Source organism: Saccostrea cucullata, unplaced genomic scaffold (assembly GCF_032062105.1).
Source record: "Saccostrea cucullata isolate Sc308-1 unplaced genomic scaffold, CSIRO_AGI_Scuc_v1 ctg4528, whole genome shotgun sequence".
Classification (NCBI taxonomy): domain Eukaryota; kingdom Metazoa; phylum Mollusca; class Bivalvia; order Ostreida; family Ostreidae; genus Saccostrea; species Saccostrea cuccullata.
Genome location: NW_026940199.1, coordinates 59052 through 84099, shown reverse-complemented (window position 1 = coordinate 84099; position 25048 = coordinate 59052). Strand labels below are relative to the sequence as shown.

The window sequence follows — 25048 nt, the reverse complement described above, 5'->3', positions numbered from 1 at the left end:
TTGCTTAAAAGTATAGAAAAGAGTACATTCATTAGTTACGAAATATCTTCCATAAGAGAATAAAACCGAGCCCCCGTGTTACAACAGACACTGACTTGCTAAAGAACCCTTGATAGAAGTGCCAAAAAGGCCTTCACAGGCATCTGGTAACGTTAAATTACTAATCAAAATATTTGCATGGAGCGTCTTTAAAAAATACAGAATATGTTAAGAATTTATCATCATAAAAGTATATCTTTTTATATCGAGACAAAACTCTTCCAGATGGTTATTTTCAGCTATTTTTATTTTCTTCAATACTGATAATCTAAATTAAAACATTTTCTCTAAAGAAGATGATTTAAGAAAAGAATATTCTGAAATCTGGTAGTCTAACAACAAAATGTATTATATCAGACAATTGATATTAATTGAAAAAATAATCCACAGTCTGAGAATAAATTAAAATAAGTATTTGCGTATTTTATTCATATAGACAATTGCATCTTCAATGTAAATGAAAGACATTTTCCTATCTTGTGATTGGTAATCAACAAAATTACTTTCTGAAAAATCACTCTGATGCTATAAACAGGTCCTTAAAGTTGATATTAAATCATACTGGGGATCTCATTGAAAACATTTACATGTATGTAGTATTCGGAGATAAGGTCTTCCAACAAACGGCTGGGATTCAAAAGGACACGTATTGTGCTTCTTTACCAGCTGTCCTGATTTTATATTCCTATGAAAAACTCCATGACAAAAAAGAAAACACTTCTTTTGGGCCTTAACTCGACATTTAGATATTTAGACGATATATTCGCATAAACAATAGTTACTTTCATTCATGGGGGTCAAAGGCTTGTGAAGGTCTCGAGGGGTGTAACTGATGTCACTAAGTTAAACTGTTTATTATTATTCTTGGAGAATATTCGATTTGAGGGTTGTCACGTGGTCATGTTATATAAATAGTGGAAGCCTGCAGAACAAGACATTCTACCGCTCGCTAGAAAGCAAGGTAATTCAACAGTCAAGGACTGAGCTTGTTGATGGATACTTCGTCCGATTATACCTTCCATGTAATACAACTGCACAAATTATTTGACAAGAAACTGGCAAATTAACAAGTAAAGACATTCCTTACACGTCTGGATATAAAATGAGGGGGGGGTCTGTCGAGAGCATTATGTATTTTTTTTCAGGAAGTCGATTATTCCTGAAGTTGTTTGTTGCGTTATTTCGTCAATATACGAGATACTGAAACAATCTGTTCCCGTAACTTCTATTTCTACACGTCCTCTCACATAAACGGGCCACTCCCCTTCCGGTGGGTACACGCTTATCATACCATGTGACCGACACTCGGGGTCGGTGGTGTACAGAGGCGAGCGAAGCGAGGACGAGAACACCTCGATTTCCTTGTGCTCCCTTCTATCTCTTTGACGATCTTCGCCCACGTGACTGATATTAACACTGATAGAACGTTTAGTACCAATGGCTAAAGGTTCATCTACCTCAAAAAACTTTTCAAAGCAATCATCAGCTCGCCATTGTCCGTCTTCGAGGAAACTTTTAGATTTATCATGGAGATGGGGATTGAATCTTTTAAGAACTGCTATTCCGTATGTGTATGGACAAATTCGAGTTTGGATTACACTGCTATCATATCCAAAAATCACTGCCCCCTTCAAAACAGCCAATCCTGCGTCTAAAGGAATCTTGACGTCATATCCCGGGAAACTCTCTCTGAATATACTTTGCACCATCTTTGATTCCGAAAATCCTCCAACCATAATCAGGGTTTTTAATTGCTGACACTGAACACTTTCATGTATAATGGTTTTTACTAAATTTACAGTTTTACCACATATTTCCTTAAAGTGATCTTGGAAATAAGAAAAACTTATATTTATCCTTTTTTTCTTCCTTGCCTTAACTGTTTCATGCAATTTTGCGTTTTTTATTGCCGTTTCTAAACTGTTTTTATACAGATCCATAAGTGAATCGGGAATATCTAATGAAATCGTGTCGTTTTTATCTCCAGAAATCAATCTCTTCTTTATTTCAATATTTTGTAACAATTCAAAGAAGTCATCCATATTTTTTTCACAGAATTCATGAAATAAGGAATCGCCGAAAAGTTTGACAAATAGTTCTAGGAAGCATTTGTTGACTTTGTTTCCTCCCCAAGGCCCACCCGAGGCCTTGTACAGGTTCTGAAACTTGCCTGTCGCCGAAACTTTCTGAACTGTGATGTCTGAAGTCCCACCTATGAATAGAAGTAAGACCGTTCTGAGAACATATATCCTTGAATTGTTTAATATATGACTATATCTAAAATATACAGAGAGGGGTTCCTTTGGATACCTACCACCTAAATCGGCAACCACATATGGCCGATCGACCACGAATTCAGGAGGTTCGTCCTTCTCGACCGTCCTGTCTTGTGTTAGCCGCTTACAGTAGAGAGCTGCGGCCTCGGGCTCAAGAGCCAATTCAAGGCGTTGTCGACACATCCCTGCCTAAACAGAACGAAATAAAAGTAAGATTCTTTTCTAATGATCCTCTATACTTGTATGTTTAGAGGATCTTGCATTGTTAAAATAAAGGACCAAGGCCCCTTCCAGGGGGAGATAATCAAGAAAAGTCGAAAATAGGGTGTGTCATTAAAAATCTTCTTCTCAAGAACCACTGGACCAAGAAAGCTGAAACTTATGTCGAAGCATCCTGGGGTAGTGTAGATTCAAATTGTTTAAATCATGACCCCCGGGTATAGGGTGGGGCCAGAATAGGGAGTCCAAGTTTTACATTAAAATACTGAGTATATTGGAAAAATCTTCTAAGAACCACTGGACCAAGAAAGCTGAAACTTCAAAATTGCCCAAAACATGATCCCTGGGGTAGGGCGGGACCATTTACATTAGGGAGAATCTTGTGAAGAACAGCATGATCAAAGTGACTATGGGCCTCTTGTTTAGAAAATTTAGCACTGTCAAACTTAACAAACACATCCTCAAGCCTGTTCTCTCTCTTTCGAATCTTTCTCTTTTCTCTCTCTCACTCTCTCTAAGTATCTTTCAATTAGAATACCCCGGGTATGTAAATACTTTTCATTGTGAACAAATAGGTAGTTTTTTTATATTATACATGTAGTTGAATGCTAAACAGAAAAAAATATGGAATGTCATAATGAGAAGTTGAACAACCGGTATTTCTGACTTTCTTCACAGGGGTCAGTAGCAAGTAACACATCAAAGGTATTTGTATGTTACATCGTTTGACATGACCTATATGTCAGTCAGTGTGAACTTTTTGAATTTTATTTTTTTATTGACCATTATTTCATTTTGGATCTTTGATGATTTTCTCAGGGCACATTTTGAATAAATTAAATTAATGTGAGACACATATGTTTGATTTTTCAAAGTTTCAAGTGACCAAGACATAGTTACAGCTGGACAAATAGATGGATTTTTAATGACTTATTTTCAATTTACAAAATTTCAGCTAAACTTATATGAAATCGGTATTCTGTAAATATAAGTTTATTTGATTTACCATAACGGCAGCCTCTTTCATGAACTGTTTTGCTGCATCACTCCATATTGCTGGGACTGTCACCACATAGAAGATGAATTCGTCCAATATACCCATGTTACGCCCTTGAAGCATATCAAGAAAATGTCCACGGAGAAATTTTAAACATTCTGCGAATATTTTTAGAGCTGATGCATATTTTCCGTGGATGTCTTGGATCATTGTACGTTCTGTTAAATCCTGAAAAAGAGATGTAACATTTTTACCAAAATAATTACATGTACTTCAAATTGACATAAAAGAATTCTATCAATTTAAAAGATCTAAATGATATTTTAAATGAAAATTGAATGATTAGTGAGAACCAGAATATTTATATTGTATAGTTATCACTCTAATTCATCAGATACATGTATATATAATCAAGTCATCACCAACAAACCTTCTCATATAAATCCATTTTGAAGTCTTTGAAATAAAACCAGTCTGCATGATTTTCATCTTCGGTTAATTTGGCAAATTTTTTATTCGCTTCATGTCCGAATGCCTGGAAATTCATGATGGGGTCCAGTAAGATGGCCGTGGGTGTCTTGTGAGACAGCAGATCGCTCTCCCAGTGGCTGGCGTAAATATCACACCCATTGTTTGTGAGATTTTTTCTGGGGGCAAAAGCATACCCGGAATACGATGTGCCAAGATCTATAGCACAAATCATTAAACATTCCGTCGACATTCTTTATATCTACTAGTGATAAAATTTTAACGTGCACATCTTTGTGCTATTACGCAGATGAGTTTCTTGCAAAACAATAATTGATCCACTGAGCACCTGTCTACTTTCGGTTTGCTTGTAAAGGCAAATACGGGAGCACAGGTGGACAACGGTTAATCATGTTTGAAAGTACATTGATAAATAAGTGGATATGTGGGAGAATGTACAAGGCTAATACAGACACCTACAGTATATACTAGCTTATAAGATTTCTGGAAGTCATTTTGGTCCAAAAGTTGATGTCCGAATAATAAGCTATGGAGTGATTCATGGAATAGGGTTGATTTTTTCAGTGGTAAGGCGTCTTTTTACAGAGGAAAGGGTCTAGTGTCGCCTTAAGGCCCCCAGTGGGTCGAGTGTATTTAGTCCTAGTGGAGGCCCAAGGGGCAAAGCTCCCAGATGTTCACGAATTTTAGTGATTTTAAAAGTATTAAGAGTTCGTTAACCCTATAACTGGCCCTTCATAGGTATAGTAATACACAATTCTACAAACATTTTGTATTAATAGTCATACTGAATAAAATTTCTCATCCGAGAACTTTTCTTCCACTCATACTTAACTGCTCTATGGTACGTATCATAAATCCAGGGACAGAGGTGAATTCAATTGAAGGTATTTCAACATGTAATCACATTATCATCATACATTCACACTGTCAGTGCCAGCATTGTTTTAAAAGGTAGACTGTTTTAAGTCTAGCAATTCTAGATCGGTGCCTTGTCATGCTTTGGATGTAAATCGCAAGAATACTTGTAAGCAAACATCTTAAAATTAAACCAGTAGACAGCAATATCTTAACTGAGAGCAAACGTGGAGCAAAAGGAGCTAAAACAAGCTGTAGCTTTGGCCCATAAACTTGCACAATCCATGGATAAAGGGGACAACAAGATCTCATCATCATAGACTCTTTGGAACCCTTCAAGAAAGTTCCCGGCACACCAAAGAGGACAAGATTGTTTGCAGTTGATGCAGAGAGAGCCTCGAGGTTTTCCAGTACCTCTTAAAGACAAACATCACAGGTAGTTTATACCATCAAGTACTTAAGAGTCGACATGCACAGATGAAGGATATGGAGATAACGAACAGTATTCCATATCAAAGTCTATAAAACAATAAAGAAAATAGAAGCAGAGCAAACACGGACCTCCAAAACATCAGAGGTGGGATCAGGTGCCATGGAGGAGTGAGCATCCCATTGTCATGATCGGGAAATAACGGAAAAATTCGTCGTCAATTCAGTGTATAGATAATGAACTAACAATTAGTATGAAAAACGTCAGTCAGCATTTAAATCAATGATAAATTACATGTATATTTGCTGACAAGGTCAATGCATCGACCATAGAACTTAGAAACAAAATGATGACTTTATATCTAGATCTAAAGTGAAAACATTTAGTAAATAAGATTGTCAAGAAGGCAACCAAAAGGTAAGGATTTTTGAAGAGAAAGTAAAAGATTTCTTCTAGCCAGGAAACGAAGACAGCTGCATATTACCCACTAGTTATTCAAAACCTGGAGTATTGTGCATCAATGTGAAATCCACATCATGTTGAATTAAAGTTAAAAAGCTTGAGATGGTCCACCATTGAGAGGATACTGAAATAAAAGCAGCGTGAGGTATTGATGATTACGTCATTTTACGTCTTATTCGAGAATTTTTTTCTCATTTATTATAAAAATAGCAACGTCACCACAAACAGGTGAAGGGCTTCCAATTGAGACCTTTACTTGTTACTCTGGGCCATTGAGCAACGAGGGATCTTTATCGTGCAAACACCTCTCCTGACACGGGGCTTCGGTTTTAAAAGTCTCATCCGAAGGACCCGCAGCTTTCACTTCAAAGTACCGAGCGTTTGACGAAGGAATTTATCATCTTAGGTCAGTCGCGGCCGGGGTTCGAACCCACGACCTTTCGATCACAGAGCGAGGCGTGAGAGATACATTTAAGTAGGGAGAACATTTACTGGGAGCCTCTTCAGGGTAATTCAAAATTTCCAATACCTTATTATTGTATATCTACAACTTAAGGACACCACTTATTGTATATCTACAACTTAAAGGACACCACTTATTGTATATCTACAACTTAAGGACACCACTTATTGTAATCCAAGGAGATGAATCACTATAGAAGTTAAAGTACTGAAAGAGAAAAAGAAGAAAAAAGTGTAATATATGCACTGATGGAACCAGTGTGATAAGCATATGCAGAGACATATAGATCTAATCTATTATATGTCTCTGGAATGTGCAAAAACTTTCATTAGAAAGTGTGTGTATAATTAAGAAAAAAAACAAAGTACCCAGGTAAATGTTTGCTTTAATATCTAAATTCTATGAGTCTTTAATTGGTCACTCTTCTGTACATGTATTCTGAACAAGTTACAATAAAATCAGACAAAGGAACTAAACCATTTTTCAGATTATAAGTTAGTGCTGGATGATTTGTTTTATCTACCCATGAATAGACCTCATCGCCATTTTCAAAAACTTTTCCGGCTTGAAGCAGTCCTGCAATGCTTCCAAGATTTAATCTTCTATATTCTGGCATCACATGCAGCATTCCACAACATCCATACTCTTGCTGAAGTATCCAAGCTACTGGTTTGTCATCTTTATTGAGAATGCACGTGCTTGGCAATATGTTAATCATGTGTACAATATATTCTTTAGCTTCTCTATATGGCAAATTACTGAGGACTAACTCCACATTTTCCTCCTCGAAACGTTTCTCTTTAAAGTCATCCGGAAGTGTACTGAAAAAAGACAACATAGATGGTAGGGTTCGTAACTACTAGTATTTTTTTACGAGTATGTACAGACTACCTAGAATTAATAATTCTTGACTCTTGCAATGAAATATAAATTGTTCTTTTATATAAGTATTTCGGATCTGAAAATCGTATGCAGGTAACAACATTGTCTTTGTATTCCCAACAACCAGAATGAATTTTGAATTACCATATCTAAATACTGGATTCCAAAACTTCATAGAAATCCTAATAGATACATAGCGGGTTCCCGTATATGTTCTACCAAGCCCCTATCTTTATTTCTCACAAAAATATTAACAGTGGTGAAAGAGAAACATCAGGAGAACTGTGCAACAATATACTAGAAATGAAGTAAATTAGATTTGGATGGTTAAAAATTCCAGGAAACTTTTGAAAAATCACAAAATTTTACCAAAATTTACAGTATAAAAAGTTACTTTTCAACTTTATATACAACTATTCCTCATGCACAATGATTTGAAGTCCAGGTTTTTTGATATCATTGACAGCTGCTTTTTCAATACAAATGGAACTCTTAAAATTACTTACCTTACCATAAGTCATTTGCAAAATTATTTTGTTAAAAAGCATTCTGATTGTACATACAAGTATTCTAAAGTTGATATTGAGAAGTGCTTAAGTTTCTGATGGAAAATATTCGTGTGATTTTTAACAATCTATTGGAATTCCCATGGGTACCAATTGCGCCCTGTTATTAGCATCTACCTATCTTTGTATTCATATAAAACAGAATTTGTCAAAAATCCTATTCGTTAAAAGAAGGAAACACTTGCGGTGGTGTTCAATTCGACATTCAGATACCATGTATTTCGACGAGGCATTGTGAGTTAATAATGGTTATTTCTATTCTTATGTCAATACGATATATCCTGGTGAGCTTGAAAGGGTTTAAAGATCGATCACTGTTTTCTTCAATACCGTTTGCAGGTGATACCTGGTATAAGCATGAATAGAGGTAAAGTTGATGATGGAAAAGTTAAGAGTCATCTGGTTTGTCATACAATTTAGTAGTTAGTTGTCCCTTACCGTCTATATCAAATAGGCATCTAAATAGAAAGCGGATGTGGTAGACTGATGTGCCCTTTATTTCGAGATCATTTGGATATATCAAATTGAATGGAAATATTCTCCTTGTGCAGAATTTTTCTTTAAGATAGATTTTGCCTCAAATAGAAATATAGAAGGAGGTCGTCTAATAAAGGTGTCATATTGTAATTTTTGAATTTACCGGGTGGAAGTACATACAAAAATTACTATATGACTAAAGGAGCAAAAAATGGTTATAGTGTTCATCGGAATTTCAACGTTGTTTTTAACAGATAGTTTCTAATGATGTTTACTTAAACACACAAAGAACCTAAATGAGTTACATGTAATTTTTAACATTCCTTTAAACATTGTACAAAATGTGATAGTATTGATTTTATATAGAATAACTTTCAATAATAAACTTGATATATGAGTACTGTACACGAACAAAAGTTTGATGCATGGATTGATGTATATTTTTTGACTGATTTTGATTTGAAATGACATAAATACTAAATCCCTGAAATATAAAGAAATCGAAGGTTTTCCTTTGGCTTAGATATTAGACTTTGTTTTGCTCTCTATAATTCCATACAAAATTTTGCACAATTTTTTTTACGTTATGACAAATTCATATGAAATTTTTCCCAATATTCTTGGTAAACATTATTTAGGTTACCAATTTAAATGTAAACCTATGAGAAATATTGCTGATTTCGCAAAAAAGTTTGTGTTATTTATCCTTAAAATAAATATGTTTTATTTAAACATATAAATAAATTTGTAACAACTTCCTATAAATAAAGTCTACACATCTCTAGAGTTCTAAAATCAAAAGTTAACTCTTAAGCTTGAATAGATAAGTATAAAAAAAGCTTTTGGTCAATATTTTCCCGCCAAAGCCTTTGACCCCTTTTGTTCTGTGTGTCTACTAACCGAGGAACAGTCAAACATCTTCCGCTACACAATATAAGGTTCTTCATTAACGCGTTATAAGAAATATATAATTATCATACTTTTTTAATTCAAATATATAGACGATTATTTTGTAAACTCGTACATGCCTTGCAATTACTTATAATGAATACTTACCTAATCATTGAATACATGTTGTTAAAATTTGAATAGAAAAATCCAATTTATATTTTAAACATGGATGTGATTAAGTCATTTTCATTTTGTTCTAGATCTATAACATTCTCTATAAAAATTTACAAGTACTTTTTCATCATGATAACAACGATAGTAATTTTTTAGAAGAAATAATTTGTAAACTTATACGATACTACTGATACTTGAGACTCTTACAGACTTGTATTCAGAAGAAAGGATTCGATAACAACTTACAGTTTTTTGAAGTTTTCCCTTGGAAACATTAACATGCTGGTATCTTCTAAAAGACGTCGGACATACGAACCATTCATTCTGATTAATTCGTCAGTGATCCCCGGGCTGCAGCCTAAAGAAACAACAACCTTAGAGAAAAGAATTCAAATTCAACCAAAAAATAATAATAAGCTTCAAATGAATAATTGAAAATTACCAAATAAGACAAGAGAACTCCCGAGTTCGTTGGACACCTGACGTAGAATGGAATCAAACAAAGTGGATGAGTTATCGTCCTTACAAAAGCAGTATACCCGGTGTGGGGTGGACATCCTCTGCAAGCAAAACGGTAACTCAAATTCTGATCTTAGTCTTCTCAAGTTTTACTTCTAGTGATACTGGAGAATCACCCCTTCAAATATGTGGTATTTTCTATTTGGATTGAATATTCGAATAGTAAATGACTATTTAAAAAAAATGGTGATATCAGCAATTGGAATACGTAATATCGCGAATACCAATGAGCACCTCGCAGTTATCTAACTTACTACCGCTCTTTTGTGGGGGAGTCGAGAAAGGTCTATATTTCTGGGGGCACATGACATTGTTTATAACTTTATAGTAGTGACAATCGAATGATTCGAACAATTTAATGAAGAAAGCACTATGTTTTGCCAGATATTGAACTCCAATTAGTAGATTGTCAAATAAGGAAAGTTTAGAATATTTTATCTGCTTTAAAATGTGACGATTTTCAATGAAAATTTAACGAGAAGAGTCCGCTTAGTGAAAAATATCGTTAAAAATTTAATACTTTAGGATTGGTTCCTCTCAAAACATTATTAGGCTATAGTTAAGCAATTGTTTAGCAAGGTATTCCGCCAGAATTTTTTACTTATATGTCCTTATAAATTCTGCAATGATCGATCTTGCATTGCATTCAATAGCACTTTGCCCCCACCCAAAAGACGTTTCCTACCTCCATCGCGAAAGAGTTCCGCTAGGTTAAGTAATCGCGATATCAAGTATTGGATGCTGCGTGATAGCTAGGCCTTATAAGTATATACTACCTATCATTGGTTGGTACTGGCTTACTTGTTTCATATCAATTGTTTGGCCTTCGTTTTTATACTGTTATTGTATAGGAAATGTTATGGGGTCTGACCTGCTTGTCTGTTACTAAAACAATCTTGAAATCCGGCCACTGGTCCACCAATACACGCTTGTCTTTTAGAACTCCTTTCCTGAGTAGCTTGACAGGATAATACGTCTACAGAAGACATAAGAGGATTATTTTGGTAATTTTCATTGGCTGAAAGAACATCACGTGATATTTCTCCTTTTGTGATGTCGACGCGAAAGCGCGTCCGCGGAAAATGATATCGCACGGCACACTGTTCGGTTGCACTAAAGTTACGTAGAACTTGACGTCATAATATAAGAAGCGTGTTTTAACCATTGTGACGTAATGACAGTCGAGTTTGTTCAGTTAGGACTGTGTCAGTGCATTCACTTTGAGTGATTATATAATATAACTAGGGATGTCAAATCGGTCAATTTTTAGTACTCGGTTACTCGGACGTTTTTCCGATCGAGTACCCGGGTACTCGGTAAAAGTGTAAATAGATCTCGATGACTGTAAAACATTGTAAACTCTTGAAGAAATAAAACCACATGCTCTGATATGATGTTTACCCGTACATGTAAATGTATTTCTGTTGAAACAATGATGAACACTTCGTGCCCGACGAAATTTAATATAACATTTTTTTTTAAAGTTCAATTTAAATATCAGATAAACACAAGAAATAAAATCATTAGTGTTTCACAGTCTTTTTGTTTAAAAAAAAATAATCTGCTCCGTAATTGTAATGTAACTCTTTGTTGCGTTTTCCGACCAAGTATCAGTCGTCAGGGTGTGTTCCCTGAACGTCTAAAACCTATATAAACAGTACAATTAATACACTCAATTAAGGGGCCCCTCTAAGGGGCACAGGTAGAGTTTACCTGTGTTACCTGTGTTTTAAACTGTATGAATAAACTACCTGCATTTATAAGACTGTGTCAAAGACTTATATAGGGGAAATAAATTAAATGTTATTCAAATTTTTTAATATTTTTTACTCAAAAAATTTTCAAAGTATTTATTTTATTTAGAAAAAAGTTTATTTTACTGTGATAATTAATCTTTAATTCTATTTATTTTTTTAATCAAAATGTTAATATTTTAACATTAAAATATATTACTATATTTAAATGCATTTAACATATTTAAAAAGACAACAAAAAAAATCTTTCGTTTTCTTTTAGAAATAATCTAGACTAGATAATTTTTTTCAATCCATCAGTTGAATTCAGTTATTTTGTTATGGTGCTTAAAAAATTTTGATGTTCGTTTTTAGCTAAAGTTTAAGCATTTACTCTGAATACATGTAATGTAATTACAATGTATCATTTTCAAAATCATTTTAAGTTTTCATGATAAAACTTAATCTTAAGATAATTATTTATGTGTGAAAATGATTTATTCAATGATTTGAAAACAAATCATTTACTGTGAATTTTTAATATAATTTCAACTAACAACATAAATTATGAATAATTGGTAATGAGGCTGGTAAGATCAGTTCACTTTGAAAGTTAGATGAAAGGAAATTACTGTCAAGGATGCTCTGAATTCGTCCAAGCCATGGTCCAAGCTGTGAATAAAAAAAACCCCACAAGCTACAAAACAGTATATATCCAAGACGGAAATTCACCACAGCATCAGTCTTCATCTACACCAAGAACAATGGCAAATGCACAGCTGAACGTTACGTACATCACAAACAGAAAAGGTGGTCACAACTTAGCTCTTCATGGATACATCTACCGAATTCATCGCAGAACAGAGACAAAGCTCTACTGGAAATGCATCGTAGCAGGTTGTTCAGCCTATTTATCAACGGAGAACAACATCCCGGTTGGATTCGGAAGACAGCAGCATACCCATCCCGCAGACCAAGCCAAAGTTGTCGCCAAACAAATAATGAATTCCATCACCAAGCGATGCGCAGAAGAAGTTAGATCCATCCCACCCACTCCCAAAGACACTTACAGACATTAGACTGGAAGGAAAATGGACAGAGACAGAGACTGGTCAACAATTCCTACTACTAGACGACACCTTCCAGAACACAAGAATCATCACCTATGCAACTACTGACAACCTTAGAGATCTTGCAGCATCTGAGACCTTCTTCTGTGATGGTACATTTTACACCTGTCCCAGCCTCTTCCAACAAATCTTCAGTATCCATGTGCGGATTGACGATGTGATGACACCAGTTGTTTACGCCCTCTTACCTGGCAAGAGTCAGGCGATCTACACCAGATTCTTCTCAACTCTGCAAGAAAAAATCAACGACCTTGGACTACAGTTTTGTCCTACCAACGCCCTAGCTGACTTCGGGACAGTTATCCACAATTCCATTCGACAAGTGTTTCCTGGAGTCAACACAAAGGGCTGCTTCTTCCACTTCACACAGGCGGTATGGCGAAGAGCGCAACAGACTGGCCTACAGATTCCATACAAAGAGAATGACGACGTCAAGACATTGGTTCGAAGAGCAGCTGTCCTGCCTCTAGTTCCCCTCGACTGCATAGAAGATGTATGGTTTACAGCCCTGGAAGACCGAGCTGAAGCTGACATTACAGAGCTGACACAAAACTTAACAGACTATGTGACAGAGCAGTGGGTAAATGGTGACCGACTTTTGTGGAACCACAAACAGAACAGAAGGACCAAGAACGAACAACAGTCTGGAAGGATGGCACAGCAAGATAAAGAGAATGGTTCAACATGCTCACCCCAACATATTCACAGTGATCAAGTTGTTCAAAGACATTCAGAATGCCAATGAAATCTTACAGATACAGAGACAAGTCGGTGGAACCATCAGACCACCAGCCAAGAAATATGCAACCATCAGGAGAAGACTTCAACTGCTGCAAGAACGCCTCCAAAACGGGACAATCGATCTCATGACTTACACTGACTCCTCATCAGAGCTGTTGCACCTGGGGTAGTGATCATGAAGAAAATTCTGTGATTATGAAATGAGAGATTAAACCCCAAAAATGTGAAAAAAAATTAGTGCTAATTAATGCATAGAACTGAAGTTAAACTCTGTTTCCATTTTAATATTGAAAAGCATATTAGATAGTACTTAAGATGTGATTTTAATGAAGAGTGCTTAAAGTGTTTTTATGTATTTTAAAAATTAGATATTTGTAAATAATAAACTTATCACTTTAAATATGTTGTGTCATAGTGCTGAAATGTGCTGAAAAAAAAATAAAAATATTTATATGAAAAAACACTTGTTTGGTGTCTTGAATTATAGTTATTTAATCAAATAAATCAAATAAATTGTGGTTTGGTAATATTCTTTATCAGAAAAATAAATTCATCTGATTTAGACTGATAAATCAAGATAACACAGGTAACAAAAGTAAAGTCTACCTGTACCCCTCAGAGGGCCCCTTAATTGAGTGTGATAATTATACTGTTTATATAGGTTTTAGACGTTCAGGGAATAAACCGTCGTCAGAGCTACGTACAGTATCAACTTGAACTTTATCAAGTTCCTCAATCTAGCGCATTTAGGATTTTCGTGCACTTTTTCGCTCCTTTATTTTATAGTATTGCGGGACGGTATTTGTAGTTTGTTGCAACGATGGACATCAGTTTTTAAACGCCTTTGCCTTCAACCATTTGCATTGGCATATAATTAAACACAACCTATCAACAATCGCACCTGTAATATCATCTGTCTCTTTTCCCGAGAATTCATGGTTTCTCGGAGAATTGACAAAATTGCCTAATTAATTAAACATAACAGACCTTAAACGCTGTTCAGTGAAAACAAATAATTAAAGCAAACCAAAGATTAGTTATTAGCATTACAGGCTGTCATTGCAGAAATTATGTAAAGATTGTTTTTTGTCCAAGACTTGTATAAAGATTTGAATACGCACAGATCCCACTTCTAATGAGCTGTGTTCTTTGTCCCATTTAGTTCTTCTTATTTCTTCTCCGGTACTTTTTTGTCCGCGAGTGTTCTCAGAAACTGTTCACCCAACTGAGCTCTTCAGTGAACGGTCAATATGTGGTTATAAGGACTCATGGCAATATTGATATTGACCGAAGACACAAAAAATGATAGCAACCTCGCAGGCTCGGTCGCTATCACTGTCTGTGTCTTCGGTCAATATCAATTGCCATGAGTCCTTATAACCACATATCGACCTACACTGAAGTCCATAATCGTATACTATTGCATGAATTTACTTTTTACCTTATTGTTACATTATTTCGTAAGGTACCAGCGAAAATACAAAAGGAATGAGTGTTACTTTTGTCTTCTTGTTATTTGATAGTAAATATAACTTGCATACATTGTTTTAAGCATGTAAACATGCAGTAATTGAAAAAAAGACAATGAAAGGGTGAATAATTTTGTATGTTGAGACAATCTGTGTTTTGAGATTGTTCATAATAATTTTTGTTGTCGATAATTTTAAATTTTGCCATGCAATGTTTGAACTTATCTAATAAAATACCATATACATATACTCCCAACACCATGTACTACGTCTGTAAAATATATAAACATAAATAAAATACTCTCAACATTCAAAATCTTTAGCCAATAAAATAGGAAATACATTGTTTTAACATAGTACGCTTGAATAACACAATTGATATATGTCATTTTAGAATCTATCATGGGTTCATTTTTGCAGTGGACAATCTGAAAAAATGTCTTAATGGAGAAAAACCAGTGGTCCAAACACTGCACAGTAAATATTTTTATATTTTCAACAGAGTAAATCTAAACAGGTCATCTAGAATTAATAGCCAAATTTAAGTAATCCGAACCCCCACACTCGTACCTACCTTGAAAGAATAAGGCAACTCTTGCTGCAACCTTTCCTCCAAATATCCGTAGTTGGAGGAATCAAGTTCTTGCTCGAATGTATTCTTTCTGCGTTTGCACATTTTGTAGAAATCATTAATCCTTCGGATTTTTAACCGATTCAAAGCTGGAAAATTCATTTTGACTTTTAGTGACAAGGTCATTTTCTTTTATTACCTCGTATATTATCAATGTATGGCAAGTATGGGGCGCCGTTTTGGCATTTACTGCCAAAAAGTGATATCACCTATTCGAATCTGTAATCTGTATAGGTGATATCACCTATTCGAATAAGTGATATCACCTATTCAAATAGGTGATATCACTTTTTGCCAGTAAATACCAAAACGGCGCCTCATAGGCAAGCCCTTTTGCAATTTATTCGGAAAATAAAATTTGTTTTAAAATTTAATACAGAGATATCTCTCAATTTAGACATATATCTCTTAAAAAAATAGAGATATCTCCCAACTTAAAAAGATATCTCTCATTTTTAAGAGATGTCTCTTTGAGAAAGAGATATCTCTTAAACTAATAGAGATATCTCTTTTGATAAGAGAGATATCTCTTCCACTTGATCAGATATCTCTTTCTCCTTGAGAGATATCTCTTTCGTGAAAAGAAATATCTCTGAACATTAAAGATATATCTCTTTTACCTACATAGATGTCTCTTTTACTTTTGGAGATATCTTTCCAAGTTAAACATATAATTAATTATTCTATTTTAGGGATCATTGGAAGAGAAATATCTCTTTCATTAAAACAGATATCTCATTAGTTTAGTAAGATATCTCTTTTTCGAAAATCTAAAGAGATATCTCTCTAACTAAGAAAGATATCTCTTTTAACCTTGTTAAAGAGATATCTCTCTTACTTTAAGAGATATCTCTCTCTTAAAGAGATATCTGTCTAGCTTATAAAGATATCTCTCTAAGTAAAAGAGATATTTCTCTTACAAATAGAGATATCTCTTTTGTTGAAAGAGATATCTCACTAAGGAATAAAGATATCTCCCTTATTCAAAGAGATCTCTCTATAAGCTAACGAGATATCTCTCTTATTGAAAGAATTTTTTATTTCACGAATAAATAGTAAAAGGGCTTGCCATATATTTATATACTAGTAATCTCAAATGCAATGAACCCAATTTTCTCAGCTAATCAACTATTACAAAAATGAAGTCTAAACAACACTGAATTACGTCTCATGTTTAGTCAAGCTATAATGTAGAATATCAGGAATATGTGGAAATATAAAATACTTTAATGTACTTCCGTGAATAAAAAGCTTACTTCCGTTAAAGGAAGAAGTCGTTAAAAACGCAATTTAAATAAAAATAATGAAGAGAGATATCTCTTTGCAATAAAAAGACATCACTTTTTGCTTGAGAGATATCTCTTTTAGACACTTTTGAAAGATATCTCTTTCACTTTGAGAGATATCTCTTAAGATAAACTAAGAGAGATATCTCTTTTACTTTGAGAGATATCTCTTTATCTTTGAAAGATATTTCCCAAAGTAAAAGAGATATCTCTCTGAGTGAAAGAAATATCTCTTTAACCTTCAGAGATATCTCTTTTCACGAAAGAGATATCTCTAAAGGAGAAACGGATATCTGTTTAAGTGGAATAGATATCTCTCTTACAAAAGAGATATCTCACTGAGTGAAAGAGATATGTTTCTGAGTATTAGAGATATCTCTTTAAGTTTAAGAGATATCTCTTTCTCGTAGAGATAACTCTTAAAAATGAGAGATATCTCTTTAAGTTGGGAGATATATATATTTTCTAAGAGATACCTCTCTTAAATGAGAGATATCTCTGTAATTTGAAGATGAATTTTATTTTTCGAATAAATAGCAAAAGGACTTGCCATATTATGAGTTATAAGAAAAAAGACTGAGTATGTAATACCCAGAATAATAGTACTGTGTAGACAAAAATGCTGTAAATCCCTTGTTTGAAATAACAAATAATGATGGCAGCTTCTTTGATCAACTGCTAAAAATTTAAGATTCAGGAAAACGAAAGTAAGCATATTTATGGCAAGCCCATTTGCTATTTATTCGGAAAATAATTTTTTTCGATGATGGCGTCACTTTCTATCTCGAGATATTACGGATGTTCTGATCCAAATCTTTCTAGCGCAAAAGGCGCCGGAGCTCGGTAGGACTCGAAAAACATCTCAGAAACATCTCACAAAATTTGACACCTTTTGTTTCATATCTTCTGACCTGCTCATAATTTGTTAGAAAATATTGAAGCGAAGATGTGCAGAATGTAGAGCTTTTGTGTAATATAAAAAAAGTGGGGCTGACCCCTCAATTAAGGGTCTCAGAAGGGCCAAAAGTCGTTTATCCATCCCTCTTTAATGAACAATTTTTTACAATACATTGCTGAAGCAAAATTGTTTGACTTGATGCAATCTGCAGCAATATCTTGTAAAATTATGATCATATGTTGCGTAATTAGGGGCCGTAAGGGGCCAAAATGCTAAATCTTTTATTCTTTATACCTCCAAAGAGAAACACATTTTGATAAGCAGTATTGCTAAAAGATGTTCAGAATCGTCTTCTAAACAATATACAACCATTCAATTGTTGCAAAACGGCCCCATTAAGTACTTGAAGGGCTGGTCCCTATTTGATTTCTATTCTAGTTGAGAAGGATATGGAGATAACGAACAGTATTCAATATCAAAGTCCATAAAACAATACGAGGTCATTGTATCGACCATAGAACTTACGAAATGATGACTTTAAACGAGACTGCTGATATTCTTGTTTCATAAACTTGCTTGTCGATAATCTACCTCGTTTTAGAAATTGTTCGTAGGTATACATACTCTTGCGTATCGAATCCACTGAGATATATAAACTCCGTATGCAGGTGATGAAGGTATATTGCTGCATAAGTAATGGAAATTGACGATAGAAAAGTTAAAGTCATCACGTTTATCATATAGCTTGGTTGTTAGATTACCATTAACGTCCCTTTCAAGTAAAATATCCATGTATGAAACAGATGTGTCAGACTTTGTGGTATCTTTTATCTCAAGCTCTCCAGGATATATCGTATCGACGTAGGAATGGAAATTACCATTGTTAATTGACAATACGTCGTCGATATATCTAAATGTCGAGCTGAAGGCCACAGCAAGTGTTTTCTTCTTTTCACGTATAAGATTTTGCACAAATTCTAAGTTGAGTACATTTTTAATTTATAAATCTTTTTCTATAAAATCAATAATATGATTATCTAATGTAAGTTTTTTCCCTGGGGAAAGGTTGAAAAAGTAACAAATTAATTGAAAGCATCTTTAAATTTAAAAAATTGAAGTAGGTGGTTAATTTGATTTTTGATAAATGTACATGTATAAATATCACTAACTTAATGCTTCAATAAAAAAAAAAAAATTCTAAATTATACATTGTATGAATTACCGGGGTATATGTGTGTCATATGGAAATAATTAAAATTGTTTGATTTTCATTTAAAATTTGCCGATGCTCTAAAGACATATTTATTATACCGAATAGGGTCATTCTTTAAACGTGAGAAAAATACAATCTGCTTGCATATAACGACATATAGATGTGTTTGACGGGGAAATTATATATTTTTGAGATATTTTACCCTCTTACATATTTTTTTTCATTAAAAAAAAAAGGGGGGGTATTATCCATACTTCAGGTGCCTGTGAAAATTATAACTAAATTCAATGTTCTATAATAATTCTGAGAGGCAGAAAAGAAGATATTTTCATACGCCACCATTCCGCCCAAAATATAGTCCCTGCTAGTTTTCAAACGCAGTTTACCATTTCTATTTAAAGTTGTATAATTGTGATGAGGGAAGAAAAATATGGTCTTTAAAATCTCTTACATCTAAATATATAAGGCATATCAACAAATGTTCTTTGAATATTCCATCTAGTCAGAAACCAGAGAAGAATCCTACCTTAACTAAGTTAGGAAAACTTACAATATATCACTCTTTTATCACGTCAAATTTTAGTTATTGCCTCTTAACATGGCATTTTTGTACTGAGCAAAACACTCGCAAAATAGAAAAAATTCAGGAAAGAGCATTAAGATTTATTTATGAAGATTATAAAAGTTCTTATGAACGTCTTTTACATAAATCTAAACTACCATCTTTGAAAACCAGAAGAATGCGTGCCATTGCTCTAGAAACCTTTAAAATTATCCAAGGTTTAAGTCCCGTCTTTTTGCAAGATAAGGATATGGAAATAACGAACAGTATTCAATCTCAACGTCCATTAAACAAATATACAAAACAAGAGCAGAGCAAACACGGACCTCCGAAACATCAGAGGTTGGAGGAGTGAGCATCATACAATTTTAGATATACAAATACTGCAGAACTTCCAAGACCAAGAACAACAAGGTATGGGATGAAATCATTTAGGTATGAGGCAGCAAAGCTCTGGAACTCTCTGCCTAATGAAGCCAGGCAATTCTCCTCATATAATCAATTTTCAAATTATATCTCAACTTGGTGCGGAGAACAACATTGTAAATGCAGCTCCTGCAGACTTCAGACTTCTATGCCTCATACCTAATGTTTTAGTTTATAGATCATCGTCTTAAAAAATTATTAATTTTTTATTTTTTTTTATTTAGTTTTTTTTTTTACAGTTTTGTGCTTTCTAAACTTTGAAATTTGTTTTAAGTACTTGCTGTTTTCTTATGTTGACTCGTTTTATTTTTCTTTGTGTGTTGCTCAAATGTTTTGTCTTTTATTTATTTCTTTTTATGTCTGTTTATCAATGTCTTTGGTTACACTTGTGTGTTTAAATGAATTTCTGTCTTTACCTAATGTTTTAGTTTATAGATCATCGTCTTAAAAAATTATTTATTTTTTATTTATTTATTTTTTTTTTTTTTACAGTTTTGTGCTTTCTAAACTTTTCCTCCATTTATTTGTGCATGAAATTTGTTTTAAGTACTTGCTGTTTTCTTATGTTGACTCCTTTTATTTTTCTTTGTGTGTTGCTCAAATGTTTTGTCTTTTATTTATTTCTTTTTATGTCTGTTTATCAATGTCTTTGGTTACACTTGTGTGTTTAAATGAATTTCTGTCTTTATGAACTCTAATGTGATAATTGTGCTCTTATGTGTATATATGTACATTTTATTATAAATATGTTTTATGTTTCTAATCGGTAAAAGAGCTTTATAGCTCATGTTCTTTGTTATGTGTCTGTAGTCCGACTTTAAATAAAATTTACTACTACTACTACATGAATATTTTGTCTGCTCGATTGGTTTGGTAGGGTAGACTTAGAAGGCCTTCTCAGCCTTCCACGTCAGAGATGGAAGGATAGCATTCTAATATGGCGTCAAGCGGGTGGGTGAAAACTTGGGAGATTTTTATTATTGTATATAAACCAAACTTTGCAGTTGCAAATAAGTAGTTTTATCATGTGTGAAGGGTAATTCTGTTAAGAAGCATTTTTATGTCATGTAATTGCAGTAAAATCAACCACCGAACACGGTTTCATAATTTACCATGTAATATGGGGTGCAGATTTGAGCCGTAAATAGGTCCCTGATTTGACCATAATTATTATTTTTTTTTATATATACATGCTCTTTAATATTCTTCTGTCTCAGACAATTGATGTTTTAAATCTTTCTTTACATAAATAAAAAAAATTCCCAATACTATTATTTTAAATTAATTTTCCACTCTTAATTATCTCTTCAAGTTTCCCTTTCGAACTAACACGGACTTCGGTAATCCTTTAAAAAACGGATTCAAATTCTTGAAATTCAACAACTGCAGTAATACGTAATATCGCGAGTACCAATGAGTACTGCGCAGTTATCTAACTTACTACCGCTCTTTTGCGGGGGAGTCGATAAAGGTCTAAATTTCTGGGGCACATGCCATTGTTTACAGTAGTGACAATCGAATGATTCGAACAATTTAATGCCGAAAGCACAATGTTTTGCCAGATATTGAACTCCAAATAGTTGATTGTCAAATAAGGAAAGGTTAGAATAATTATTTTATCTGCTTAAAAATGTGACGATATTCGCATCGTTAGAAATATCGTTAAAAATTTAACAATTTAGGACTGGCTCCTCTCAAAAATTTATTAGGCTGGTTCAGCGATTGTTTAGCAAGGCATTCCACAAGGATTTTTTACTTATCTGTCCTTATAGATTCTACGATGATCGATCTTGCACTGTATTGAATAGCACATTTGCCCCCAGCCAACAGACGTTTCCTACCTCCATCGCCAAAGAGTTCCGCTACGTGAAGTAATCGCGATATCAAGTATTCAAAACATTGCAGATAATATTCCATCGTATTCAATACCCTTCTGAACACTCGATTTTGACATACATATTCCAACCCTTCCAACATTCCCCTCTGCTTCTAGAAGGGTCCCAATGCAGTGGGCCCGACGTCTAGCAAAGATGGACTGGCTTAGCTTCTGTACATTCAATAGGGGCCCATTCGATTGGGACCCTTCCAGAAGGAGATGGGAATGTCGGAAGGGTTAGAATATTTGTATGTCTAAATCGAGTGTTCAGAAAGGTATTGAATACCATGGAATATAATCTGCGATGAATGTTTTGGATTACTGCAGTTGTTGTTTTTTAAGAATTTGAATCCTTTAATTTAAAGCATTAAATGTTAGTTCGAAAGGGAAACTTGAACAGATAGTTGAAGAGATAACTAAGAGTGGAAAAAATATATTTAATGTAATAGTACTGGGAATTTTTTATTTATGTAAAGAAAGACTTAAAACGTCAAGTGCCTGAGACAGGAGAATTTTAAACTATACATGACTGTATAAATATTTAAAAATAATTATGGTCAAATCAGGGACCAAAATACGGGTCAAATCTTCCCATATTACATGGTAAATGAAACCGTGTTCGATGGTTGATTTTACTGCAATTATATAACAGAAAAATGCTTCTTAACAGAATTATCCTTCACACATGATAAAATACTTATTTGCAACTGTATTTTGTTTTAAGTTTGGTTTATTTACAATAATAAAAGTCCCCATAATTTTCACCCGCTTGACGCCATATTAGAATGCTATCCTTCCGCTTTTGGTGTGGAAAGCTGAGAAGGCCTTCTAAGTATACCCTACCAAACCAATCGAGCGGACAAAATGATTATTCTGAAACACGAAGGAGTAGGACTGCTTTATATCAGACTGACGTGCAGTTTCCCCAAGTAGGGACTTCATGTTTTGTTAAAGCTGATGGTTGGTTTGTGACGATTATTTGCAAGATTTCGCATTCTTGTATACTATTTTAGTACCTATGTATTGAAATTTACAAATAAAGAGCATTTTTGTTTGAGTATTATTAAAGATTGAAAGTACACTGTAAGACCAAGTGACGCAGATTAGACGTTTGAAGCTTTGTATCATGAAAACGTTTCCAAAAATATTTATCTTTGAAGAGTCACCTGCGTTGTCTGAGTCGCGGAGTAAGGAGTAAATCTTTACGTCGCGGGTTCAAATCCCACCGTGGGACGTGGTTCCGGTCCTTCGGATAAGACTGGATAAACCGAGGTCCCGTATCACAGTAGGTGCTGGCGCAAAAAAATCCTCATCAGCGTTCAGGAGCACTCGATGCACAATACGGTTCTGATTTTGCAGCCCTCCACAGGTAATTGTTGGCGTCTCAAAATGAGTAAAAAATTTCAAAGAACATTAAACAAACAAAGAAAAAATTCAAACAACTATCTTTTAAGTTCTGTTATATACTTTACAGGATCACGTCGAATCTGACTGACTTGCTTTATTAATGTCATAATGAAATCAGCATGGATTCCATCTATAAGATTGCAATCAAGAAAAAAGTAACTTGGGAGATTATGTGTAGCCAAGCAATGAAACAGGTCGTCAAGGAGACCAAGTAAATTAGCTGCAACGTGGTCTTCTGTCCAGGACGAGGCTGGAAAGGCGTGGCACGCGCGGAGGAATATCATCTTCAAATGGTAAGAGTGGAGGAAATCAGGGTAATTCAAATGCCAGTATCGTATGCTTTTAAACAGCCTGTAACAGGTGATGGCAAATGGGATTTTTTCCTGAATTTCACGCAGAAGACCAATTTCTAATCTGTTGAACGACAACCTCCATTCAATGCTTGCATGTCCTTTTGGAGAACATTTTCCTACTAAATGTAAAGATTCATTTTTTAATCGTTGTACCGTATCATCTGACAGCCATGCGGGTTTTCCGTGATTTTCCATCCAAGGAAGAAACCCTCCTGGTAAAGTCCTGGAAGGGAGTTCTAAAGCAACAACTAAATCACAGCTAACTTTAATACTGTCAAATCCCCCTAAACATAGCGTCACGGCGGGGGGATTAAATTCCAATTTAAACTTGTCTTTCAGAAGTGGAATTTGTCCAAATATATGTTCAATCTGTTCATACAAGTCTTTCACAAGAAGGAAAGGATTTAAGTACATTTCACTTTTTCGTCCTGGAGAGGTAGGGGAAGTGCAGAAATGTCGCCATTTAAGTCTATACTGGGGGCTGTTCACGTAGAGAAGATAGTACCCCTTGGGTGTCCCCTCCTGTTGTACCATAATGACCGGGCTGTCCCTCGCCGTACCAACCTCTACATCCCGAAATACACACAAGATATCCATTTCAAACTCCATCTCCACCTTTCCATCAGCTCCTTTTGACATGTTGGGAATGTTGACTCCCTCTGACGTACTACCCGTCCACAAAAACTCCACACCAGCGTACCGTGGGTGTCTCTGTAAAGGTTTGTGTAAACAGTTCTTCAGAGCTGAAAATGTCATCTATCACTTTAAAGCCTTCCTGTCCCAGGAATTTTTCCTTTATGGCATCATTTAAAGCCGGCAAGGACTGACCAGATAGTCGGTCAAAGTCCGAACAATTCTCTGCTTTCTCCGCCATTGTAATCGAGTTCCGCGATCTGTATACATCTTTACGCTTGAGGAAACTCTTTCACTCGCAGAGCGCGAAAACTTTAAATTTAATGTATACCTACCTGAATGCGATATCTGTCAATAGTGAAAGAGTTGGTTGTTGTATTTTAAACGTCCCTTGGAGAATTTATCACTTTTATCAGGACACCAACCATTGTCCGAAGTAGATTGCCAAATTAGACTTGTACTCGGCTTTTTATGATCAATTGTGCATTAATTGAGACTTTTGTCAGTGCCAGCGACAACCACAATACCGGTTATATCGTCTTATCACATGAAAGGTCTCACTCCTCGCAGTGGGATTCGAACCCGCGACGTAAAGACCAACTCCTTACTCAAACTCTTTATAAAACAAGAAGCCAAACCACTGAAGGAAAATAAACGTGTTTTTCTACTTAGAAAAAAAGTCTTAATAAAGGCTAGCTTAAAAGTATAGAGAAGAGTACATTCGTTAGTTACGAAATATCTTCCATAAGAGATAATATGAACCCAGGCCCCGTGTCACAATAGGCATTGACATGCTTAGGAACCATTGATCCAAATGCCAAAAAGGCCTTCACCGGCATCTGGTAACGTCATATCAGTAATCAAAATATTTGCAAGGAGCGTCTTAAAAAATACAGTATATGTTGAGAATTTTGTCTTTATAAAAGTATTCCTTTTTATACTGAGACAAAA

The 25048-nt window shown here is 34.6% G+C and overlaps 2 protein-coding genes across 2 annotated transcripts; both read right to left on the bottom strand.

The window, feature by feature from the left end:
• Positions 1–773: 773 nt before the first annotated feature.
• Positions 774–4334, bottom strand: LOC134254953 (heat shock 70 kDa protein 12B-like). The gene is made up of 4 exons (XM_062737486.1): positions 3962–4334; positions 3541–3759; positions 2354–2504; positions 774–2251 (listed from the first exon to the last, which is right to left on the bottom strand). The coding sequence occupies exons 1-4, from the start codon at positions 4250–4252 to the stop codon at positions 1167–1169; spliced, it is 1746 nt and encodes a 581-aa protein (XP_062593470.1). The 5' UTR covers positions 4253–4334; the 3' UTR covers positions 774–1166.
• Positions 4335–6603: 2269 nt separating this feature from the next.
• On the bottom strand, positions 6604–15544 carry LOC134254957 (glycine N-acyltransferase-like). Its single transcript, XM_062737490.1, has 5 exons — positions 15387–15544; positions 10611–10715; positions 9663–9780; positions 9467–9578; positions 6604–7051 (listed from the first exon to the last, which is right to left on the bottom strand). Exons 1-5 carry the CDS (start codon positions 15486–15488, stop codon positions 6640–6642), a joined length of 849 nt encoding a protein of 282 aa, XP_062593474.1. The 5' UTR covers positions 15489–15544; the 3' UTR covers positions 6604–6639.
• Positions 15545–25048: the final 9504 nt, after the last annotated feature.